Below are 21,067 nucleotides of genomic sequence, written 5' to 3' on the forward strand. Positions count from 1 at the left end.
AGTAAAGCGCGTTGGTCTGGATGCATCTGTACATCCCTTTCTCCTTGAAAGCATGACATAGATATGAGGAAATATGCTTGGCCTTTTGGCCACCTGGGTCCCACGCCAACAGTTCTCACCGAGTGAATTGCGGGAGCATTTCCATGAATGAAAACGATCGTGTTGGAAGTGGACTTTAATTTATATAAGGTTGTTACTGCAGAGGAGGAGATATATCTCCTAGATATTCTGAAATCATCTACAACACGTTAGTCCCTGTTAGCAGACATTCGGGCGGAGTGGGAGTCACAGAGCCTCTGGCAAGAGGAACAGCGTTAAAAGCGCATCATGGTGTAATAGTTAGATGATCTTAACTCGCCTGCTCTTAGTGTACTGTGAAAATGTTCACCTCCTGAAAATGGGTGAGAAGTGCTAATTTTATAACATAATTACAAATGTCCTTGGCCTGTGTTCTTTATAAGCTGGAGAGCAGCTCCCTTTTACCTTTATACCAAAAACATTTTGCAACAGTTTCATAACAGAGGGCCATCCCAAGATTGCGTTTCCCCCCTCTCGCATGGAAGTCATTTCTTTGAAGGTGAAAGAGTGCAGCCCATCATTGTTTCAAGTGTGGCTTGAGCTTATTGCTGCACTTATACTGACTGAGCAGCTGATGCAGCAGTTTTAGTATGTGAAGTCATTCTTAATGCATATTTTTATTGCTTCGCTTCTGTTTAACTAACCCTAGATTTGTTTGAATTTCTTCTTCCTTTTCCCCCTATAGATCCTGAATCCTCTTGTTTCCAAGGCACAGCTTTCCCAAACACTTCAGTCTCGCTTGGTTAGTTGTAAAATCTTGGGGAAATTAGCTAACAAGTTTGAAGCTCATATGTGAGTAGTTTGTGTGTGTTTCGGATGCCCTAATGATTAAAACCTTTAAATAGCGGCACAAAGTGACCTTTTTGTGTGCTGTGAAAACAAAAAGAGTGCTTCTAAATGAATTGACAAGCTGCATGTTAGAGTAGGCAGCTTGTAGCCACACAGATGTTTTGGCCTACAACTCCCATCAACCTTATCCAGTGCAGACAATGGTGAGAGATGACAGGAGTTGTAGGTCAAAACATCTGGAAGATGACAGCTTGCCCAAGCTTGACGTATATGGCATAATATTTGTAAGTCATAATCTCCTAAGTGCTGCTAACCATTTTCTCCCAAATATGAATGTGTGAGGCTGCATATCAATAGTAATCAATAATACTTCCCATATGTATCCGTAATAAAGGCTTTGGAGCTTTCTTTCCCTTTAGGCATGATCCAAAAAGAGTGTTCATCTATACTGATAATGAATTTCCAAGGCCCCTTCAAAAATGGTTTGATTTCATCCTTATTTCCATAATTTTCCCTTACTGTCTGCCAATACCCATCTCCAGTTTTGTTTTGTTTTTGTTCTTTGCGTGGGATAGTTCTCATGCTTGTTGTCAGGACTTGTACCCCATGTTAGATACTGTCCCTGTTCAGAAGACACGCTAAGGCACGATGGTTAAGCATTTTGAGCTAAACATTTTGGCTTAGCGTGTTGGGTGAACCATGACTTAATGTGTTGTGTGACCCATTCCTAACCATGTTGGCTACATAACCACAGTTTAAACATGCTCGCTAGCCATTTGCTTCAAAACGTTTAGCAGCCTAACCATGGCTTAGCATGGGTTTGCATAAAGTGGTGGCATCCCTCCCTGAATGAAGGCAATTTCAGATTTCTTTTTCATCTGCCAGTTTTTTGCTCCTCTAAGGTACTTGGAATCTGTTTGCCTATATTTGAATTTTTGAGGAATAAAGATGATAATGTATATGCCACACTAGATATACTGGGATTTATGAATGTTCAGTCTGGGTTCATGGTGGTCTTGTTAATTTCCTTCAAGTCTCAAAAGTTGGAAGACTTAGCTGTCCAAGAATTTGTGTCTGCTTGCTTTGCACTCCTAGGCAAATCTCCATTATAATTCTACATCAAGTTGATTTTGAAGGCATGTCCTCAGCTGTGATGGATACCATCTAGCAACTGCTTCTCTATCTCCCTGTAAAAGTTAGGTGAAGGCCTAGTATTTTCATGAGTTTCTCCTGCTGAATTCAACAATGGCATACAACAAACGTGGTTTTGCTTTGTAGACAGTAGCCCAGTACTAAACATTTGTGTTGAAGCCTTGTTGTGTGATGCTGTTGTACCCACAATGCTCACCTACCATCAGGTTTTACAGTTCTATGTTGGTGCAGATATTGGTATACTCCATACTGAATACTTATGTGCTGGTGCAGCAGGATTTAGGATTAAGCTATATGGTTGGAATCCTGAAGTCACCTCTTTCTTTGTTATAGGGGTGCTATAGGAATGAACTGACCTTATTCACACTTCCCATATTAAAGTGCAGAGCATGGATGCTCATTGTATTTTACAATTTTCCAGTGGTTGTGAGACAGTTCTCAGCTCAATTTCCCCCCCCCCCCCAAAAAAATGTGTATTTTGAGATAATAAGTAGTATCCAAGCAGGCCGTTGTGCAACCGTGGGCCACTCCCGATTCTGTTCTGCAAGCAGTGCCCTCTGTTTGCGCAGCCAGGATTCAGTGTTTCCCCTAGAAACCAGAAATGTTCATTTCTGGCACAGGGAAAGTCAGGCGAGCTTATTTATTTATATAAAACATTTGTATCCCGCCCTATACCACTAGGATCTCAGAGCTTGCATAAGGAAGCTCCACTGATCCCTCCCAATCCAGGAATGAGCATTTCCTCTTGTTCCAGGGCTTCCTAAAAGAAGCGATCAATCCCCACGTGCAAGTAGGAAGCGCTGCTTGCGCAATGAAATCAGCGGTGGGTCCCACTTGGATACTGTCGTGTGTTTAAAAAGGTGTATTTTGAGAAAAAAAATACATTTAGGTTGCAATCCTATACATGTTTAGACAGAAAAAAAAGTCCTACACTGGCTGGGCATGGGACTTATTTATTTATTTATTACATTTTTATACCGCCCAATAGCCGAAGCTCTCTGGGCGGTTCACAAAAATTAAAACCACAATAAAACACCCAACAGGTTAAAAGCACAATTACGAAATACAGTATAAAAAGCGCAACCAGGATAAAACCACACAGCAAAGTTGATATAAGATTAAAATACAGAGTTAAAACAGTAAAATTTAAATTTCAGTTGAAATTAAGTGTTAAAATGCAGAGAGAATAAAAAGGTCTTCAGCTGGCGACGAAAGCAGTACAGTGTAGGCGCCAGGCGGACCTCTCTGGGGAGCTCGTTCCACAACCGGGGTGCCACAGCGGAGAAAGCCCTCCTCCTTGTCACCACCGGGCTCACAGAGAAGGGCCCCTGTAGATGATCTTGTAGGACTTTCCCCCATCTAAACATGCATAGGACCTCACTCATAGATTTTTTTTGTGATTCTTTAGGTGGGTACCCTGCAAAGAAGGGTGAAGTGCCCACCCATCTTTCCAGTGATATGTGCCAGTGTGGGGGTAGGAAGCATTCCCTGTACTATGATTTGGCTTCTCGATGATGCCAAGTAGCCCATCAAATTTGGCGGTGTGATGATATTTTGAAGCCAGATCAGTGTGTGGGCAATACTTCCTGTACTCACACTGGTGTAGATGAAGGAAATCACACAGAGCAGCTTCAGAGAGTGCAATCGACACTGCTGCCAGGGCCGTGAGCAGGCAGCAGAGAAACAGGGAGCAACAGGAAGGAGTTGCTTTTCCTAAAGGAAAAAACACCCCTGTCCTCCCCCAAAAGAACATTTGGCTCAGTCTTTGTACATATGCTGATTCATAGGAAGATTCAGGATGATTGAATGGATGCTGAACAAGATCAATCTGGTTTTGAACAAATGCATCTTGAGTTTTTTAACTCTGTTGCAAATTACTAATATACAAGACGAGTTGGTATTAAATTTAATTTCCTCTCTCTTTTTGCTTCTAAGCACTTAATAATGGTTGACAAAGCAACTAAGGTTTCAGTTTCTATTTGTATGATCTGATATTCACCTGAACTTCATTATTTAAGATTAATTTAGATTTGATACTAGACTATCCAATATGTTCCTAAAAAGTAACAATTGTAGCATTACTCCTTGAACGCAGTTTACATATTATGCCAAAACTGAAAATGTAAATAATGGCTATATAAAATACGATGTGAAGATCAAGATTGTAATGTGACATAATTTGAATGGGATGTGTCAACTAAATGGAGTGTGCCTTTTCTTTCTATTAAGTTATACAATTGTTGCCTTTTTCTTTTAGCATTAAGAGAGAAATTCTTCCACTGGTAAAATCTCTCTGCCAGGATGTAGAATATGAAGTTCGTTCCTGCATGTGTCGGCAGCTGGAGCTCATAGCTCAAGGGATAGGGTGAGCACAATTTGCATAATTGCTCCACAGTTTAAATAATTTCAGGAAAACAATAGTGGTAATCAATAGCAACAAGAAATACCATGGTACCTTAGAGTTTAATTAGTTTATTGGTTTATTGTGGCATCCACGTATATAGCCAAACATCTAGTAGTGGTAAAGAGTAGTATAGAGGCAAGAACTAGTAATTGTGGTATAGTATTCTGCCCATAGACTATTTTCCCTTGCCCACTGTGAATATCTACCCACCTGTTGCCAGGTCTGCCTGCCTCATCCTCTTTCTACCTCCAGTCTTACAACCTGTTCTGCCTGTTACCATATGTTCCTGTTCACAGTTGTGTGTGAACCTGCATCTATACATATGTACTCTACCAACATGGATGTTTTGGGATCTTTTGCACAGGTGTGGCACATACTTGGCACACTGTTCCAAGACAAAGTGAGGAATTTAGCTCACCAATAAAGACTCAGATTAATGCACCTAAGTATATTTATACCATACATGTTTACAGAAAGGAAAATGCTGATAGCATACCACTGCAACCCAAGCACCGTGGCAAGGGTCTGCCCATGTGCTCCACATTGGAGGCCCCAGACCTAGTACAACAACCTTGGATCTTTCCTGGGCCATCAGGAGAGTAAACCACTGAGCTTAAAGACAGCGTCTTTACAGTCACACTGCTTACTTTCCACTGCAAGACGCGGGCTCCCTGTCTCCCGAGACACACACATAACATCAGTGCCCCAGTGCTGCAATGTCTCCTGGGGGCCCAGGAAGTTGGCCACTCTTCCACCATTGAGATGGCTCTTGCCTGCATGCAACTATCGATGCTTCACAGGGTGTGAAGCTCTATCTGGGTGTATAAGGCAGCAAGGTGGTATAAGCTAAGAGAGAGGGAAACTCTGGTCTGGAGTGTGTGTGTGTGTGTGTGTGTGTGAGAGAGAGAGAGAGAGAGAGAGAGAGAGAGAGAGAGCATGCTAGGCATAGATAATGGGGAATAGTCAAGTTTGCCAGGCAAAACCTAGGAAGGTCTTAGAGCCATGGTTCAGAGTGTCTGAATATATTGGGTTCCATGGGAGGTCTTTTCTGTTTCCCCCAAACAGAGTTTGGACTCAAGGGCAGTTTTAGAATGGAGGTTAGGAGCACAAAAGAGAGATTGACCTAGTTCGCATGATACACCGTGAATTATTTATCTCAAGATGTGCCTTCATTTTATTTATTTATTTATTTACAATATTTATATTCCACTCCCCATTCAAAATTTTGGAGTCGTGTACAAGATAAAATAAAATAAAAACAGAATAAAAACACATGAAAACATATTTTTTTTAAATAATAATAATAATAATAGCAAAATGCAAATTAAGCCGTCATCAAGGGAAGGCTTCCTGGAACCATGACATTATCAGGAGGCGCTGAAAGAATACAAAGTTGGCACCTGTAAGTTATAGTAGAGGACACGTAGGTCTTGAACTTTAATTACAATAGAGGCCGGTAGCTAGTGTCAGGATCCTTTTGCTCCTTGTTGCTATGAGTCTTTTACCCATGCAGCCATTCCCAGAACAAAGACATACTAGACAAGGTACTAGGGTGACGCCAACAAAACACATATGTACTTATTGCCTTACTCCACCTCGAGCACAATACTTTCCAGTGAAGGTTGCTGAAAGTTCATCTATGAGTCAGCAGGGCCAGCGTGGTGTCGTGATGACAGTGTCTTGGGAGATCCAGACTCAGATTCCCACCAAGCCATGAAGCTCACCGTGTGATTTTGCGCCATTTCACCCCCTCTGATTTTACCCAACTTCAACCCTGTAAGGTCGGTTAAACGGTAAGTTACTAGCCCAAGATCATCCAGTGAACTTCATGGCTGACTGGGGAATTGAATTTGAGTCTTCCCAGTCCAAGTCTGACATTTTGATCACACTGTCCCATTAATCTTGATTTGGACATTATAAATACGTTTTCAAAATAGTTTGCAAATAATAGTGGTTTTCGATGTGATGCATTTGTGTAAGAAGATGTGCAAGCTTCTGATGTTGGGGACAGCATTTAGATATTATCAATGTACATTACATAAAGAATTGCTGGATTGGGTAGGAATAGGTCACAGAAGATTCTAGTCTTTTTTCAGGGACCAAGGCCATAGCTAGACCTGAGGTTTATCCCAGGATCATTCCGGGTTCGTCCCTGCCTGAGCGCTGGATGCTCTGTGTGGCACTTAGATGAACAGGTTTGACCCCAGGACAATCCTGGGATAAAACTTAGGTCTAGCTACGGGGCAAAAATGTATCTGAAAATGACTACATAAAATGTTCTTTATATGAAGCTGTGTGTGTTTAATAGTCTCATCAGTGATTTTTTTTTTTAAATATAGCTGTCTTTTATTTTGAATCTCTTTTCTCTTGCTTTCCTGTGTGCTTATTTGGAAAGTATTCTGGCCTCCTGTTCATGACCATATGCTGCTCCTTTATTTCTTTAATGACCTGCCTTCTGTTAGCTTTCTAATTCTCTCTGTCTCTCTCCCTCCCTCCCTCTCCCTTTCTCTCTCCCATTCCTTTTGAAGCTCAGCTTACTTTCCCCTTGTTTCCCAGTGATGCAGGGCAATTTTTCCCTAGGATTTTATTTTTCCCATGGAAATTTTTCCATTTCATAGGCTCATTAGTAACAGTGAATTGCTGCCAGTTGCAAATACATTGTTAGCCAAATTGCAGTTTTGAGTTGTACAAGAACGTTTGTCAGCATATCACATACAGTTCTTTGGGTAGCTAACATTTATTATTCTGTCAGCAGTTTTCAGTACCTTTGTTTTTTCCTTAAATTTAAGTAGTGTAAGGGAAATTCACCCTATTGACTTGGTTTGCACATAACGTCAGCATTGGGTGACAAATCGTGACTTAATTGAAAACACATGTCCCCTCACCTATGAGGTGGAGCCATTAATTTCAGTAGAGAAAGTAGATCTACATATACACTCCTTTGTGCTCTCTTTGTGGAAATGAATGGGGGTATATCGCATGTGCAACAGCCCCCTCCCCCCCCGTGTTCAGTGGAGTGCACACAGGGTTCTGGATCAGGGTAAGAGAATGCCACCCAAGGAATATTAAGAATGGAACCCCACTTAACTTGCTCCAATTTCTCTAGAAGAAACACAATGGATTGCATTATACCCATGGTACCTTGCTCTTATAAACAAGTAAAACAGGCCCCTCCTTGTTTTATTGCATCTGAATTGGCCCTTTCCAATATTAATACCAGGGATGGATCCAGAGGAAGGTAGTCGAAGCTTAGTCCCATTTGAAATTAATGGTACTTGATTTGGTCATGACTAACTTGCCCCATTTAATTTCAACCAGACCAAAGTGTAACTAACTTCCACTGGATCTTACCCAATGATTGTTTAAGTACACCCATGCAGAATTCCCCTCCTTCTATACGCACAATGAGCTTGTTAAGGGAAATGCAAGCTTGTTGCAGTCCCCAATGTATTTCTGGAATGTTTCTGAATAGTGCAATAGCTGACATTTGTATCTTCCCACCTCTACCCCTAAACATTTTTATTTTTTGGTAGGACTGAGCTAACCAAAAACGTAGTGCTTCCTGAGCTGATAGAATTAGCAAGAGATGAAGGCAGCAGTGTACGTCTTGCAGCTTTTGAGACCCTGGTAAATCTGTTGGAAATGTTTGATGCAGGTAAGACTGGAAGAGCTCCTACATCCGCAGCAGGTTCTATGCACACGGTTGTCACCGCTGTGTTTGTTTTCAATAAGCTAATGCTCATCTTTTGATTAAAGATCACAAAGGGCTACAATGTTCACCCCTCTAACCTTTTCTGTTTTTCAGATGATAGAAGTCAAACTGTCCTCCCGTTAGTGAAATCATTCTGTGAAAAATCCTTCAAAGCCGATGAATCGATTCTGGTTTCATTATCTTTCCATTTAGGCAAACTTTGTAATGGACTATATGGTATGACTAAAATGTCTTTAGCACTTTTTTTTTTAAAGGGGTGCTGGGTTGTTTGTATTTGGGTTGGAAACTTTTAAACACCGCAGTCCTAAGCATGCTAATTCCCACTAAAATAATTAGGACTTCACATCAAACTAAATACTATCAGGGAGAAAATCTTGTGTAATTAATTGTCCTGGTTTCCTGTTATTTTCCCCCCAGAGAACACATGACATGCTTACCTAGTCATTTATTTGAATTTATAGCCCAGGTTTGTTTCATAAGCTTAGGGTCCATAACAATAGCGTTAGAAAATTTTATATATATATATATATATATATATATATATATATATATAAAATTTATTTATTTATATAGCACCATCAATGTACATGGTGCTGTACAGAGTAAAACAGTAAATAGCAAGACCCTGCCGCATAGGCTTACATTCTAATAAAATCATAATAAAACAATAAAACAATAAGGAGGGGAAGAGAATGCAAACAGGCACAGGGTAGGGTAAACAGGCACTAGGTAGGGTAAAACTAACAGTATAAAGTCAGAACAAAATCTAGTTTTAAAAGCTTTAGGAAAAAGAAAAGTTTTTAGCTGAGCTTTAAAAGCTGCGATTGAACTTGTAGTTCTCAAATGTTTTGGAAGAGCGTTCCAGGCATAAGGGGCAGCTGAAGAAAATGGACGAAGCCGAGCAAGGGAAGTAGAGACCCTTGGGCAGGTGAGAAACATGACATCAGAGGAGCGAAGAGCACGAGCGGGGCAATAGTGTGAGATGAGAGAGGAGAGATAGGAAGGAGCTAGACCGTGAAAAGCTTTGTAGGTCAACAGGAGAAGTTTATATTGGATTCTGGAGTGAATTGGAAGCCAATGAAGAGATTTCAGAAGTGGAGTAACATGGTCAGAGCGGCGAGCCAAGAAGATGATCTTAGCAGCAGAGTGGTGAACAGAAACCAACGGACTGATGTGAGAAGAAGGAAGGCCAGTGAGAAGAAGGTTGCAGTAGTCCAACGACAAATAATGCTATTTAATATGCTATTAAAATTCATGGGAGAATTAAACAACTAAAAACAGAAAGAATGGACTAGTCTCTGAGCTGTTCCTTTTCTCTGATGGGAACAGTCAAAGAGAAATGGAAAACAGAGCTATGTGTCACTATTGTTTGGCGATAAGATTATTATTATTATTATTATTATTATTATTATTATTAATTAATTAATTTATTTATATAGCACCATCAATGTACATGAATATTGAGGTCTGTTCTTCTCATGGGAGGATTTTAATAACCTGAGCCTTAAATGCAAACCATCTTCTTTGAGCTGGCCAAAGGGATCCCTGAACTGTATGCAAGGCCGAAAAGGTTTTAATCAACAGTTAAACAGCCAAATGGGTGACTATTTAATCCCTTTGTGCACATTACCTAGGGGCTGTCTATATGTGACGAAAGCCCTGGGGTGGCGCATGGTGGTGAGAGGTCGATTATATGACGCAGAAACGACCGTGCAGGCATCCTGGGGCTTTCCCCCGAAGCAAAAAAGTTGGGGGATTTACCCCAACGATTTTGTATGGAGCATGGCGAAGACGGCATAGCGCTGTTTTTCGCAGGTGCTCTGGTGTCATGCCGAAGGTGTGGCTGGTCACTGTCTGCCTAGGCAGGGGTGAGGGGGTGAGCTGGCGAGTCGAATGGCTGCCGGAATGCCCCCGCGCTGCCTCCGTGGGGAGAAGAGTGTCTCTTTTGCTGGGGAGAAGGTTCTCCCTTCCCCATGCCTCAATCCCCAGGAAAAAGCCAGGGAGGTATGGCAGTGGCAGCTCCCCCATTCTTCTTCGTGGTCTCTGTGCATCACACAAGTATGGGCCTCTGCGCCTGCGCGGAGTCTCGTTCGGGAAAATTCCATAGCTGAGGCGTTTTGGGCGGGAACCCCTCCCCCATAGCGTACTGCGCATGTCCGGGTTCCCGCCCAATTCTCCTCAGTTCTCTTTCGACCGCCATTGTGGTAACCTCGTCTGGGAAATCCTCTGTGAAAAACAAACAAACAAACAAACATCTGAGGCGTTTTTTTCTAAATTCTACCTTTCCTATCCTTCTAATTTTACTTCTACCTTTATAGTTATATATTTGTTTATTTCTTTTCGCGATCTCTGATCGCCCTAAGGGGCGCATGGCCCTCAGGGCGCCATTCAGAAAATGCACTAGGTGCGGCAGCAAACTCCCGCCCTCGGATAGACATTCACTCTGCCTACTCTGTTTAGGTGAGAGCCATGTTGTTGAAACCTGCCGATTCTGTCAGGGTTTCTCCAAACAAACGAGGAGGAACAGGTCTGATAGGCTAAAAGCCCTCCTTTGGAGTAAAGCCCTGCAAGCGGTGGACACACCCAGTACGGAAAGTCCAGCCATGGCTACCACAGACCCTTCTCCTCAACCTGCAATACCGCCCGTAACTGACCCACAGGAGTTACCTCCAACTCCGGGAAGGGGCGTTACTCTCTCTCTTGCAAAGAGACTGGCCAAAAGGGCAAAAAAGGTGAAACACACAGTATCTGGCTCGGAGGAGCACAGAAAAAAGAGCAAAAAGAAGTCTCTTAGAAAATCGATGCCGAGAGAGGCTCGACCACTAACGCCTTCCCCGATACCGACCACCTCGGTATCGATGGATACTACGGCACCGGGCACATCGGCCACCGAGCCTCCGCAACCGATGCCGCCACCACCACCGCCGCTACTTCTCTCACCTATACCGACTGTAGGATCCCTCCCACGATGGGACGAGCGACAGACGTCGATATCGGAGGGTGAGATACGGGATACTTCTCCCGCCCCCATGCCTCCAATACAGGGTCAGCCACTCAGGAGGGAGCACAGGCAGGATTCACCTGACTCCATGTTCTCACAGCGTTCACGAAGGGATTACTCCTATGATGAACCACCACCAAGATTTAGAGAGAGATCTTGCTCTCCGTTCGACAGGGACAGGAACCCTAGATGGGATCGAGACCCCAATTATCCACCTTACTGGGGCCATGATCGTTACTATAGACATCACTATGACGACCGCTGGGGTTACTACCCTCAAGATACTTACGGTAGAGAGGATCGATACCGAGAACCACCAGCCTCACGAATATCCAGACCCTCTGCCACATTCCCTAACCCAATAACCCAGCCTATTATAACAACGCAGAATGAGGACATACCTCCCCAACAATATGCTGTTTTAACACACCAGCAAGATGAGCCACAAATGCCACTCTCTGGGACACCATCTAGGATTGTCTCGGACTCACTGGGACTAACACAATCTCAGACGATCCCATCGGCTCAGGCTATGCCACACCTAGCCCCGCGCCAATCTCCATCATCGGGACAAGATGAATATTGCTCAGATTCATCCTCCACATCCACTACACCTCCTTCTATAGCTTCTCCAGACCCGGAGATTATCCCACAAGGGGGAATCTCCCCATCTGAAGACCTGGGACATTTCTCTGACCAGGTCGTACGAATGGCACAGGCATTGGGCTTACAAATTGAGCAGTCAGCATCCACAACTCAAGACCCTGTATTCGATTCCATCATCTCAGATACAACAAAACCTGTATCGATACCAATGTTACCTGCCCTCCTCGACACCATAAAACAATCCTGGAAGTCCCCATCGACAATGCAACCAACTTCCAAAAGATTAGAGGGCATGTATAAAATTCAACAAAACGAGGTCGGGTTTTTATTCCAACATCCTGCCCCAAATTCTATCGTAGTAGAGGCAGCACAAGGGAAAGATAGGCATCAACATGCCTCCCACGTACACAGGGAAGGACGCCGATTAGATCTTCTCGGCCGAAGACTTTACTCATCCTCCTCGCTTGCACTGAGAGTCACTAACTACCAGGCAGCGATGTCTGGATATCAACTCCTTTTATGGGAAAAGATGGGAAAACTTATGGACCATCTCCCAGATGATAAAAAGTCTCTTGCAAGACTCTTCCATTCCGAAGCCCTCAGACTTTCACGGCAACAGATCCATACATCCAGACATCAGACCGACTGTATGGCTAAGACCCTTACCGGAACAATAGCACTTCGTCGCCATGCTTGGCTACGATCGGCCAGACTCGCGCAGGAGACAAGATCACGAATAGAGGACCTACCTTTCGATGGCCTAGGATTATTCAATTCAAAAACAGATGATGCACTCGATACAGTGCACAAAGCCAGAACAACTGCGCGTAAAATGGGGTTCGCCCTGCCACAACAACCGTTTCAACGCCGCTGGTCTCGCCCACACACATCATATTATCCAAATCGACAACAACAATATCAACAAAATCAACCACGTCAACAACAACAGCAACAACCCCTTCCACAACGTAAGCAATTTCCCACTCAGAGGGGCAAAACCCCTTTTTGTAGGGGAGACAGCTCCTTTAGACGGCGCTTTTGATAATCCAACTGCCCCATATACTTACCCTTTTTCTCCAATTTATTTCGATAATAGACTTTCCTATTTTTTCGATACATGGAAAAAGATCACAACTGACTCTTGGGTCCTATCTATCATTCAGAAAGGATATAGGATAGAATTTGAAGACCTTCCTCCAATCGGTACCGTGCGGATAACACCACCAAAACCTTCTTTACTACAAGAAGTCGAGATGCTCCTACAAAAAGGGGCCATTGAGAGAGTACCCATAGATCAACATCGCACCGGATTTTACTCGTTATACTTCACGGTACCGAAAAAGGACGGAGGTCTTCGTCCTATCCTTGATTTAAGACTCCTCAATACCTTTCTACGACCTAAAAAGTTTAGAATGATCTCCATAGCTTCCATCATGCCACTATTATCTAAAGGGGACTGGTTTGCATCTATTGATCTTCGTGATGCATACTTCCATATATCAATTCAAAACTTCTACCATAGATACTTGAGATTTGTAATTGGGTCCCATATCTATCAATACACTACTCTTCCTTTTGGACTTTCTACGGCACCGAGAGAATTTTCTAAATGTATGACAGTCGTTTGTGCCTTTCTCCGTACTAGGGGAATAGAAGTCTACCCCTATCTGGATGACTGGCTTTTAGTATCACCATCAGAAGAACAGATCCGGAGATCAATACATGCTACCTGTTCCCTTCTGCATGATCTGGGCCTTTACATTAATTACGAAAAATCACAATTACAACCTTTACAGATCATACAATTCATCGGGGGAGTATTGGACTCGACAGAGGGTTGAGCATTCTTACCACCCGACCGAGCGCAAAGAATATCACTCCTGGCAGACAAGCTACGACAACAGATAAATACCTTCGCCTTCAACATACAGCAGTTACTAGGCCTCATGGCTTCCACCACCAGTGTGGTCCAACACGCACATCTAAAGATGAGACCACTACAGTCGTGGTTCATACACCATTTCGACGTGCAAAACGAATCCAAGGGGACGCAGTTACATCTCCCCACACGCGTCAGGGACTCCCTCACTTGGTGGACTATTACAACCAACCTAACCCAGGGACTTCCTTTTCAACAAGGACAACCAACCAAGATGTTAACGACAGACGCTTCGAAGACAGGATGGGGAGCACATTCAGGCCCTCTAACAACTCAGGGCCGATGGTCGAGTGCAGAGACCCGCGACCACATAAACATTCTAGAACTTCGTGCAGTCCAACGAGCTCTCATAGCTTTCGAGCGAGAACTCACCGGACATTTCATTCAAATAGCTTCAGACAATACTACAGTAGTAGCATATTTGAACAAGGAAGGAGGCACGAAGTCGAGGAATCTCCTATCTCTTACAATCAAGATCCTACACTGGTGCATCCCCAGAAATATAAGACTTACTGCAGTTCACATTGCAGGTATCCACAACGTCTTAGCAGATCAACTCAGCCGGTCTCAGATCATGCCACACGAGTGGCAACTACACAAGGAAGTGCTACACGAACTATTCGATATCTGGGGCACACCAAAAATGGACTTATTTGCAACTGAGTCGAACAAGGTAGTCCCAAGTTTTTGCAGTCGTGCGGGCCTAGGAAGGAATTCTCAGAGACGCTTTTTCTCTCCAGTGGAAGGAGGGCCTCTTCTACATCTTCCCTCCATTCCCACTCATAACCAAAATAATAGCAAAGATAGTAGCGGACAATACCAGGTGCATACTAATCACCCCTTGGTGGCCAAGGCAAACATGGTTTGCCACACTACTTCGGCTATCAAAGAGTCAACATCGAAGACTCCCACTCCTACCATCATTACTAACCCAGCAACACGGCACGGTGACACACCCGGACACTCAGACACTCCGGCTCACGGCGTGGAGAATATAACACCTTCTACCACAGTACCTCCTAACCTGCAAAGAGTACTGCAAGCCACAAAAAAGCCTACAAGAAAATCCTACCAATACAAGTGGAAACTTTTCATGGACTATGCTAAAGATAAACAATTCGACCCCTTTTCCGCAAAGATTGAGCAAATCCTTTTGTTCTTACTGAGCCTATCAGAAAAAAAAATTTGACACCTTCTTCCATACGTGTCTACCTTGCAGCAATATCATCCTCTCACCCTCATATCGAGGGTTATACCGTTTTCTCACACCCACTCACAAAACGTTTCCTAAAAGGACTGAATAATTTAGCACCACCTGTCAGACATCAGCTACCAGCATGGAGCATTTCAGTGGTTTTGAACTCTTTAACCTTTGGCAACGACAGACCTTCGACTCCTGTCCTGGAAAACAGCTTTCCTTATAGCCATCACTACTGCCAGAAGGGCTAGCGAATTATCAGCCTTACGTGTGGACGCTCCCTATTTGATTTTCCACAAGGATAAGGCTGTCCTGCGTCCAGATATCGCATTCCTCCCCAAAGTAGTATCTGATTTTCATTTAAACCAGGACATTATTCTCCCAGCCTTTTTTCCTGCTCCTTCCTCTGAAATCGAAGCCACTCTACATACTCTCGATGTTAGGAGATCCCTCGCTTTTTATAAGCAATGAACTGATCCTTTTCGAAAGTCGCAGCGACTATTTGTTTGTTACGCTGGTCAACGCAAGGGGATGCCCGTATCTTCACAGCGTTTAGCTTCCTGGATTGTAGGCACCATCACACTTGCATATCAGCTCGCCAAGCTTCCACTGGCAGCACCGATCCATGCGCATTCAACCAGGGCTATGGCAACGTCGGTAGCCTTCGGTAGGGGAGTACCATTACCAGACATTTGTAGGGCTGCAACCTGGTCGAAGCCTTCCACGTCCGTGAGGCACTACCGACTGGACACCAGGGCCAGAGCGGATTGCTCTTTCGGCAGAGCAGTTTTGTCTTCGATACTGACATAAGGACACCGACCCTCCTCCGGTAAGTCAGCTTGCTAATCTCCCATACTTGTGTGATGCACAGAGACCACAAAGAAGAAATGCAGGTTGCTTACCTGTAACTGTAGTTCTTCGAGTGGTCATCTGTGCATTCACACAACCCACCCACCTACCCCTCTCGGTGTACAATGTATTCATGATAAGTACCTAGGTGTGAGTGCATTACTGTCTACAGGACTCCAAAGCCTGACGTACCTAGTTTAAGGGATCATACCTTCGATACCGAGGGATAAGAAGGCATACTGTAAATAACCTTATATAGGCTACACGTTTTTCTTCATATACACCCTCTCGGGGCCGATCACCCTATCGGTACCGAGAATTCTTCTCGACTGCGAGGCCACAATGTCGGTTTCCAGGAACTTAGGAGAATCGGGCGGGAACCTGGACATGCGCAGTACGCTATGGGGGAGGGGTTCCCGCCTAAAACGCCTCAGCTATGGAATTTTCCCGAACGAGACTCCGCGCAGGCGCAGAGGCCCATACTTGTGTGAATGCACAGATGACCACTCGAAGAACTACGGTTACAGGTAAGCAACCTGCATTTCCCATGATCCATATAAACCCCCCCACTCACTCCTTTGCACAACCCCATGGAGCGAAAGTGCAGGGTTTGGGGGGAATGCGGTGACAACTTGGCACCATGGAGATACCCCCCTAGAGTCTGGTCTGAGCTTTGGGCATTAAAATGTAGTTTGCAGTACAAATTTCCTTGTCTGAACGGTGCCTCCTTCAGGTGAAGACTCAGTGTACCAAAGTTCTTCCTGTCTTTGAATGTGAACTCTGTCAGTGTGTTAAGCACTAGCTTAAGGCCTCCCGGGCCTAATATACACCAAGCAAGATATTGCACTATGAAAGCGGTATATAAAAGGCAGGAGCCACACTACTGCTTTATAGCGGTATTGAAGTGCACTGACAACTGTTGGGGCCCATTGACACGTACCATATACTGCTTTCATGGTGCTATATTCTCGGTGTAGCACCTGCCTTTTATATTCCACTTTCATACCGCTTTCGTAGTGAAATATCCTGCATGGTGTAGATTAAGCCATAAACTACAATTAGCAGAAGTTAGTTTTAAGCTAGAATGAACCAAAATCTACTCCTACAATGTTCTCTCCCTATGAGATCCTTCCTCTAATACTTCTAGGACTTAAAATCCTCAAATGCTGGAACAGTCTCTATGACCACTGTCTAAAGAAATATGTGGCTACAATCACGTGCAGTTGTAATTATGCTTAGCTTTTCATCTTAGAGAAATGTTTACATCACTATTTGAAATACGATAGGGAAGACTGACCTTTGCAGAGAGGAAAGAAAAGTCCCACTGCATGTGAGCAAGACCTTCTGTTTGCCTGAAGGTGTTTATTTGATTGTGTCCCTTTGATTTGCAGATGCTATATTTCATAAATGCAGAGATAAGGATATTACCCCATAGGTAATTATTAGTTCCTTTAAATATTTACAACTTCTTCACATTGATGTAGAAAGTTTCCCCAGGAGAGTTGTCACAGAGAAATGAATGATGGAGTTGAACTGTGATTTCTAAAGCGAAGGTGTTAATTCCACGATATGTAGTTTATATAAACTTCATATCTATGTGTGGTCCTCTATGCAGAGCGACTTTCTCAATATGACTCATTGAGCTTTGTAGCAGCGCAGAGATTTCAACTCTGGTCGCAACAGTCCTGAGTCCCAACACTATCCACTACACTAACCAGGCTCTCTTGACAGGCTGTTACGGCACCGTTATTTGAAAGTAAAATACTGAACTAAAACTATTTGTTTTGAAGGCATTTTTACACCAGAGCAGCACTTGCGATTCTTGGAATTCTATAAGAAGCTGTGCACGCTGGGATTAGAGCAGGAGAACGGGCACAATGACAACCAGGTGCAACTCCAAACCCTAGAACAGGAGAAGAAGTACATTTCAGTGAGGAAGAACTGCGCTTACAATTTACCAGTGAGTGAAGTGCTAGTTTACTTAAGTAGCCATTTACGGTTTATATACAATATAATGTGTTAAACTACTCCTGACTTTCAAAGAGGCGGGATACCCTCGGAGCACAACTTTTCAAACCAGAAAGAGAAAACCTGGTAGGGCTTCAACCCTTACCGAGGATGGGTTGGAAAGGAAGAGCGGGGCCTGGCTCTTGCCTGCGACTTGTCCGTGATATTGAAGGAAGGGCTGTTCCCTGCATAGACCTGCCAGAGTATTATGTTCTGCTGTGCCCCCCCCCCCCTGTATCCCGCTGCTGTGAGGGGTACATTACGTGGAGATGTGAGACAGGGCCTACTCGGCTGCGGTGTGCTGGTTGTGGAATGACCTTCAGCTGGAGGTTCAGCCGGTGCTGACATTGGCTTCATTTTGGTGCCAAAGCAAGACCTGGCTTTTTCACCAAAGCTTTTCATGCTCAGTGACCATAGCTTGATTTGACTTACCTCTGCTGATTTGATATTGGATGGTGGGATTCCCCCCTCCCGTGGATTTATGATTTTATGTTAAAGGGTTTATATTGATTGTACCCTGCCCTGGGATCTTTTGATATACAGTGGGTTAGAAATATTGTAATTAATTAGTAACTTGGTTTCCATTGTTACTTGTCCCAGATTATAAACTGGGCTTCTCCGTGTTACCATTTGAAAACAAATGGGAAGAAGGATTTCTCATACCCAGATCACACCAGACATTGATCAAGGAACAAATTGGATACCTCTTATGTTCTCTTACTACCAGATAATTGCTTCCATATGTGGTGGTAGCAACCACGACTCTAGGAGTAATATGGCTCTGCTGGCTGTGAATCTGGCATTGTTCTTTTACTAATATGCCTTTATGATCATCATTGGTCTGGGCAATGTCTAGAAAATAAGAAGAGCCCTGCTGGAGCAGACCAAGGATCTATCTAGTCTAGCCCCCTGTTTTCCTACAGTGATCAGTCCAATGCCTCTGGAAATCCCACAAGAAGGGCATGAAGCTCTCCAGCAGCTGGTATTCAGTGGCATATTTCCTCTGTACGGGGAGGTTCCATATAGCTGGTATTCAGTGGCATATTTCCTCTGTACGGGGAGGTTCCATATAGCCCTCTTGACCTATTCTCCATTACGTTGTCTAATCCACTTTGAAAGGAGACTTTGCTTGCTGCCATCCCTACATCTTCTGGCAATGAATCCCATAATATAATTATGCTTTATGTAAAGAAGAACTTTCTTTTGTCCATCCTGAATCTGCTCATAATCAATTTTACTGGTTGACTCCAAGCTTTAGTATTCTAAGAGAGAGAAAGACACTTTCTCTGTATCACACATAACTTTATAAATGTCTATGGAAATGTTCTTCCTTACACCAGAGTAAAATGTCCCTTGCTTGAGTAAGGGCTCTTACATATGCTAACAGCCTTTTTGATACTCCAGTTGTAGTGTTAGAATTCCAGTTGTCTAAAATAAAGCCGATATGTACTAATCTTCATTAAATACTGCACCGTTTTCTGTTCCTAGGCCATGATGGTTTTTGTGGATCCAAAAAACTTCAGTTTGGAACTGTATTCTACATTCTTCTGTCTCTGCCATGACCCTGAAGTGCCAGTCAGACATACCATGGCTATTGGCTTCTATGAAGTAAGTCAAGGAATTACACCTTAGAGAAAACACTCTTTAGCTTAATTTTAACAAAAGTTCTCTGTACGTAATCCCATTTGTGTGTTTACCTTTGACACATTTGTAACATATTTCAGAGAACTATTATATTGTCTCATGCAGCAATTCAGCAAAAGAAGAGTTTAATTAAACTTTACTAGTGTGTATTTAGAGTTAGACAAACATTCTGCTTAAGGGCACAAACCGTACAGTCCTAAGAAGTCAATCCCATTGAGCTCAATGTGGCTTCCTCCCTATTGAATGTGTTTAAGATTACAACCTAATTCACTCCTCCACGGTTACTCAATTAAATGGTCACATGTAACACCCATTAATTTAACAGGGTTTAACTTGCTTAACTACATACTGGATCACATGTTTCCACTTTAAATAATTTTAATTTAAATTATACTGTTTTAACTCTGTATTTTAACCTTATATCAATTTTGCTGCGTGGTTTTATCCTGGTTGTGCTTTTTATACTGTATTTTGTATTTGTGTTTTTAACCTGTTGGTTGTTTTATGATGGTTTTAATTTTTGTGAACCGCCCAGAGAGCTTCGGCTATTGGGCGGTATAAAAATGTAATTAATAAATAAATAAATAAATAAATTGCAACACTAACATACTTTATACTTAATATTTTTCCAGGAACCTTCCATTAAAATCAGTTCACTGTTGCTTTGCTTTATCAAAAATGACACTGGGCATAATCTAGCATATTTAAATTTCTGCTAAACTCACTGAACTTACTGTGATTTATAAGTGATCAGCTTTCGCTGCAGTATTAGTGGTTTGAGGTTGATTCATACCACTACATTGGGGCTTGGTGAGTTTTTTTGTTTTTATTATTTTTTTCATATCCATGAAGCCTTTTTTTTTCATTATCTCTACCTATAAAGTGGAAAGTATGTGTGTCTGGAAATCTTTACCCACTTCTAGATGAGTTAGAAACTTGAAATTTGTCATGCTGATAGGTCTGGTTGTACAATGTACCAGAAACATCTAAACACACTGAATTTGGGGTTTTAAGTATTTTTAAAGAATTTAATAAAAACCAAGGCTTACGCCTACAACTCCCAGCATGCCTTGGGTGGGAGGTAAGATTTACCGGGCTCTGGTGGCCTTCATCTGGAAGTGACTTGCCATCCTGGGCCTGAAGGGAGAGTGCCTGGGGCCAGCTGCATTGGTCGCTAGGCACCATCAGGAGCAGGAGGGTGCAGCTCCAGCCCCAATCGCTGACAGCAGTGACTGAGCTAACTGTCAGTAAGTCAGCCGGCTGGCTCCCTCATGGCCTACCTCCGGGCACCGATTACGCAGTGCAGCGTGGACCGACTCAGCCAGACTTGCTGGCACTTCAGCACAGCCTCCTGCTGGAGCACTTGATGGGCGAGAAGCACAGGCCGAGGCAAACACAGGGCTTCAACCCAGCTGCCCTTGGAGGCTTCCCGGCATCTGCCAAGAGTCCCAAGCAGAACATGGTTGAGTGGGCCATGGAGAGCAGCTCTAAGGCAGCTGTGGCCTGCATCAGGGGTGAGAGAGAAAGAGAGAGAAAAAGAAACTAATTTAATCTGTTTTAAAGTTACCTCTCAGGCCTAGGACTGGCCTGCCTTGCGGGGTTGTTGTGAGGGTGAGAGAGGAAAAAAAGAAATGACTTTAATTTGTTTAAAGGTTAGCTCACAGGCCTAGCACTGGCCTCAATTAAGA

General features: G+C 43.3%; 1 protein-coding gene across 2 annotated transcripts in view; it reads left to right on the forward strand.

Annotated features, from left to right (window-relative positions):
* The window catches only part of PPP4R4 (protein phosphatase 4 regulatory subunit 4), a 125,672-nt gene that overhangs the window by 70,677 nt on the left and 33,928 nt on the right, over positions 1-21,067 (forward strand). For both annotated transcript variants that reach the window (XM_063117996.1, XM_063117995.1), the window contains exons 6-11: positions 764-870; positions 4,277-4,384; positions 7,957-8,078; positions 8,229-8,351; positions 17,519-17,688; positions 19,224-19,343. In XM_063117996.1, the coding sequence (XP_062974066.1) occupies positions 764-870; positions 4,277-4,384; positions 7,957-8,078; positions 8,229-8,351; positions 17,519-17,688; positions 19,224-19,343 (750 nt within the window). The remainder of the gene's footprint in view (positions 1-763; positions 871-4,276; positions 4,385-7,956; positions 8,079-8,228; positions 8,352-17,518; positions 17,689-19,223; positions 19,344-21,067) is intronic.

The sequence above is a fragment of the Elgaria multicarinata genome, chromosome 2, assembly GCF_023053635.1.
Source record: "Elgaria multicarinata webbii isolate HBS135686 ecotype San Diego chromosome 2, rElgMul1.1.pri, whole genome shotgun sequence".
Taxonomy (NCBI): domain Eukaryota; kingdom Metazoa; phylum Chordata; class Lepidosauria; order Squamata; family Anguidae; genus Elgaria; species Elgaria multicarinata.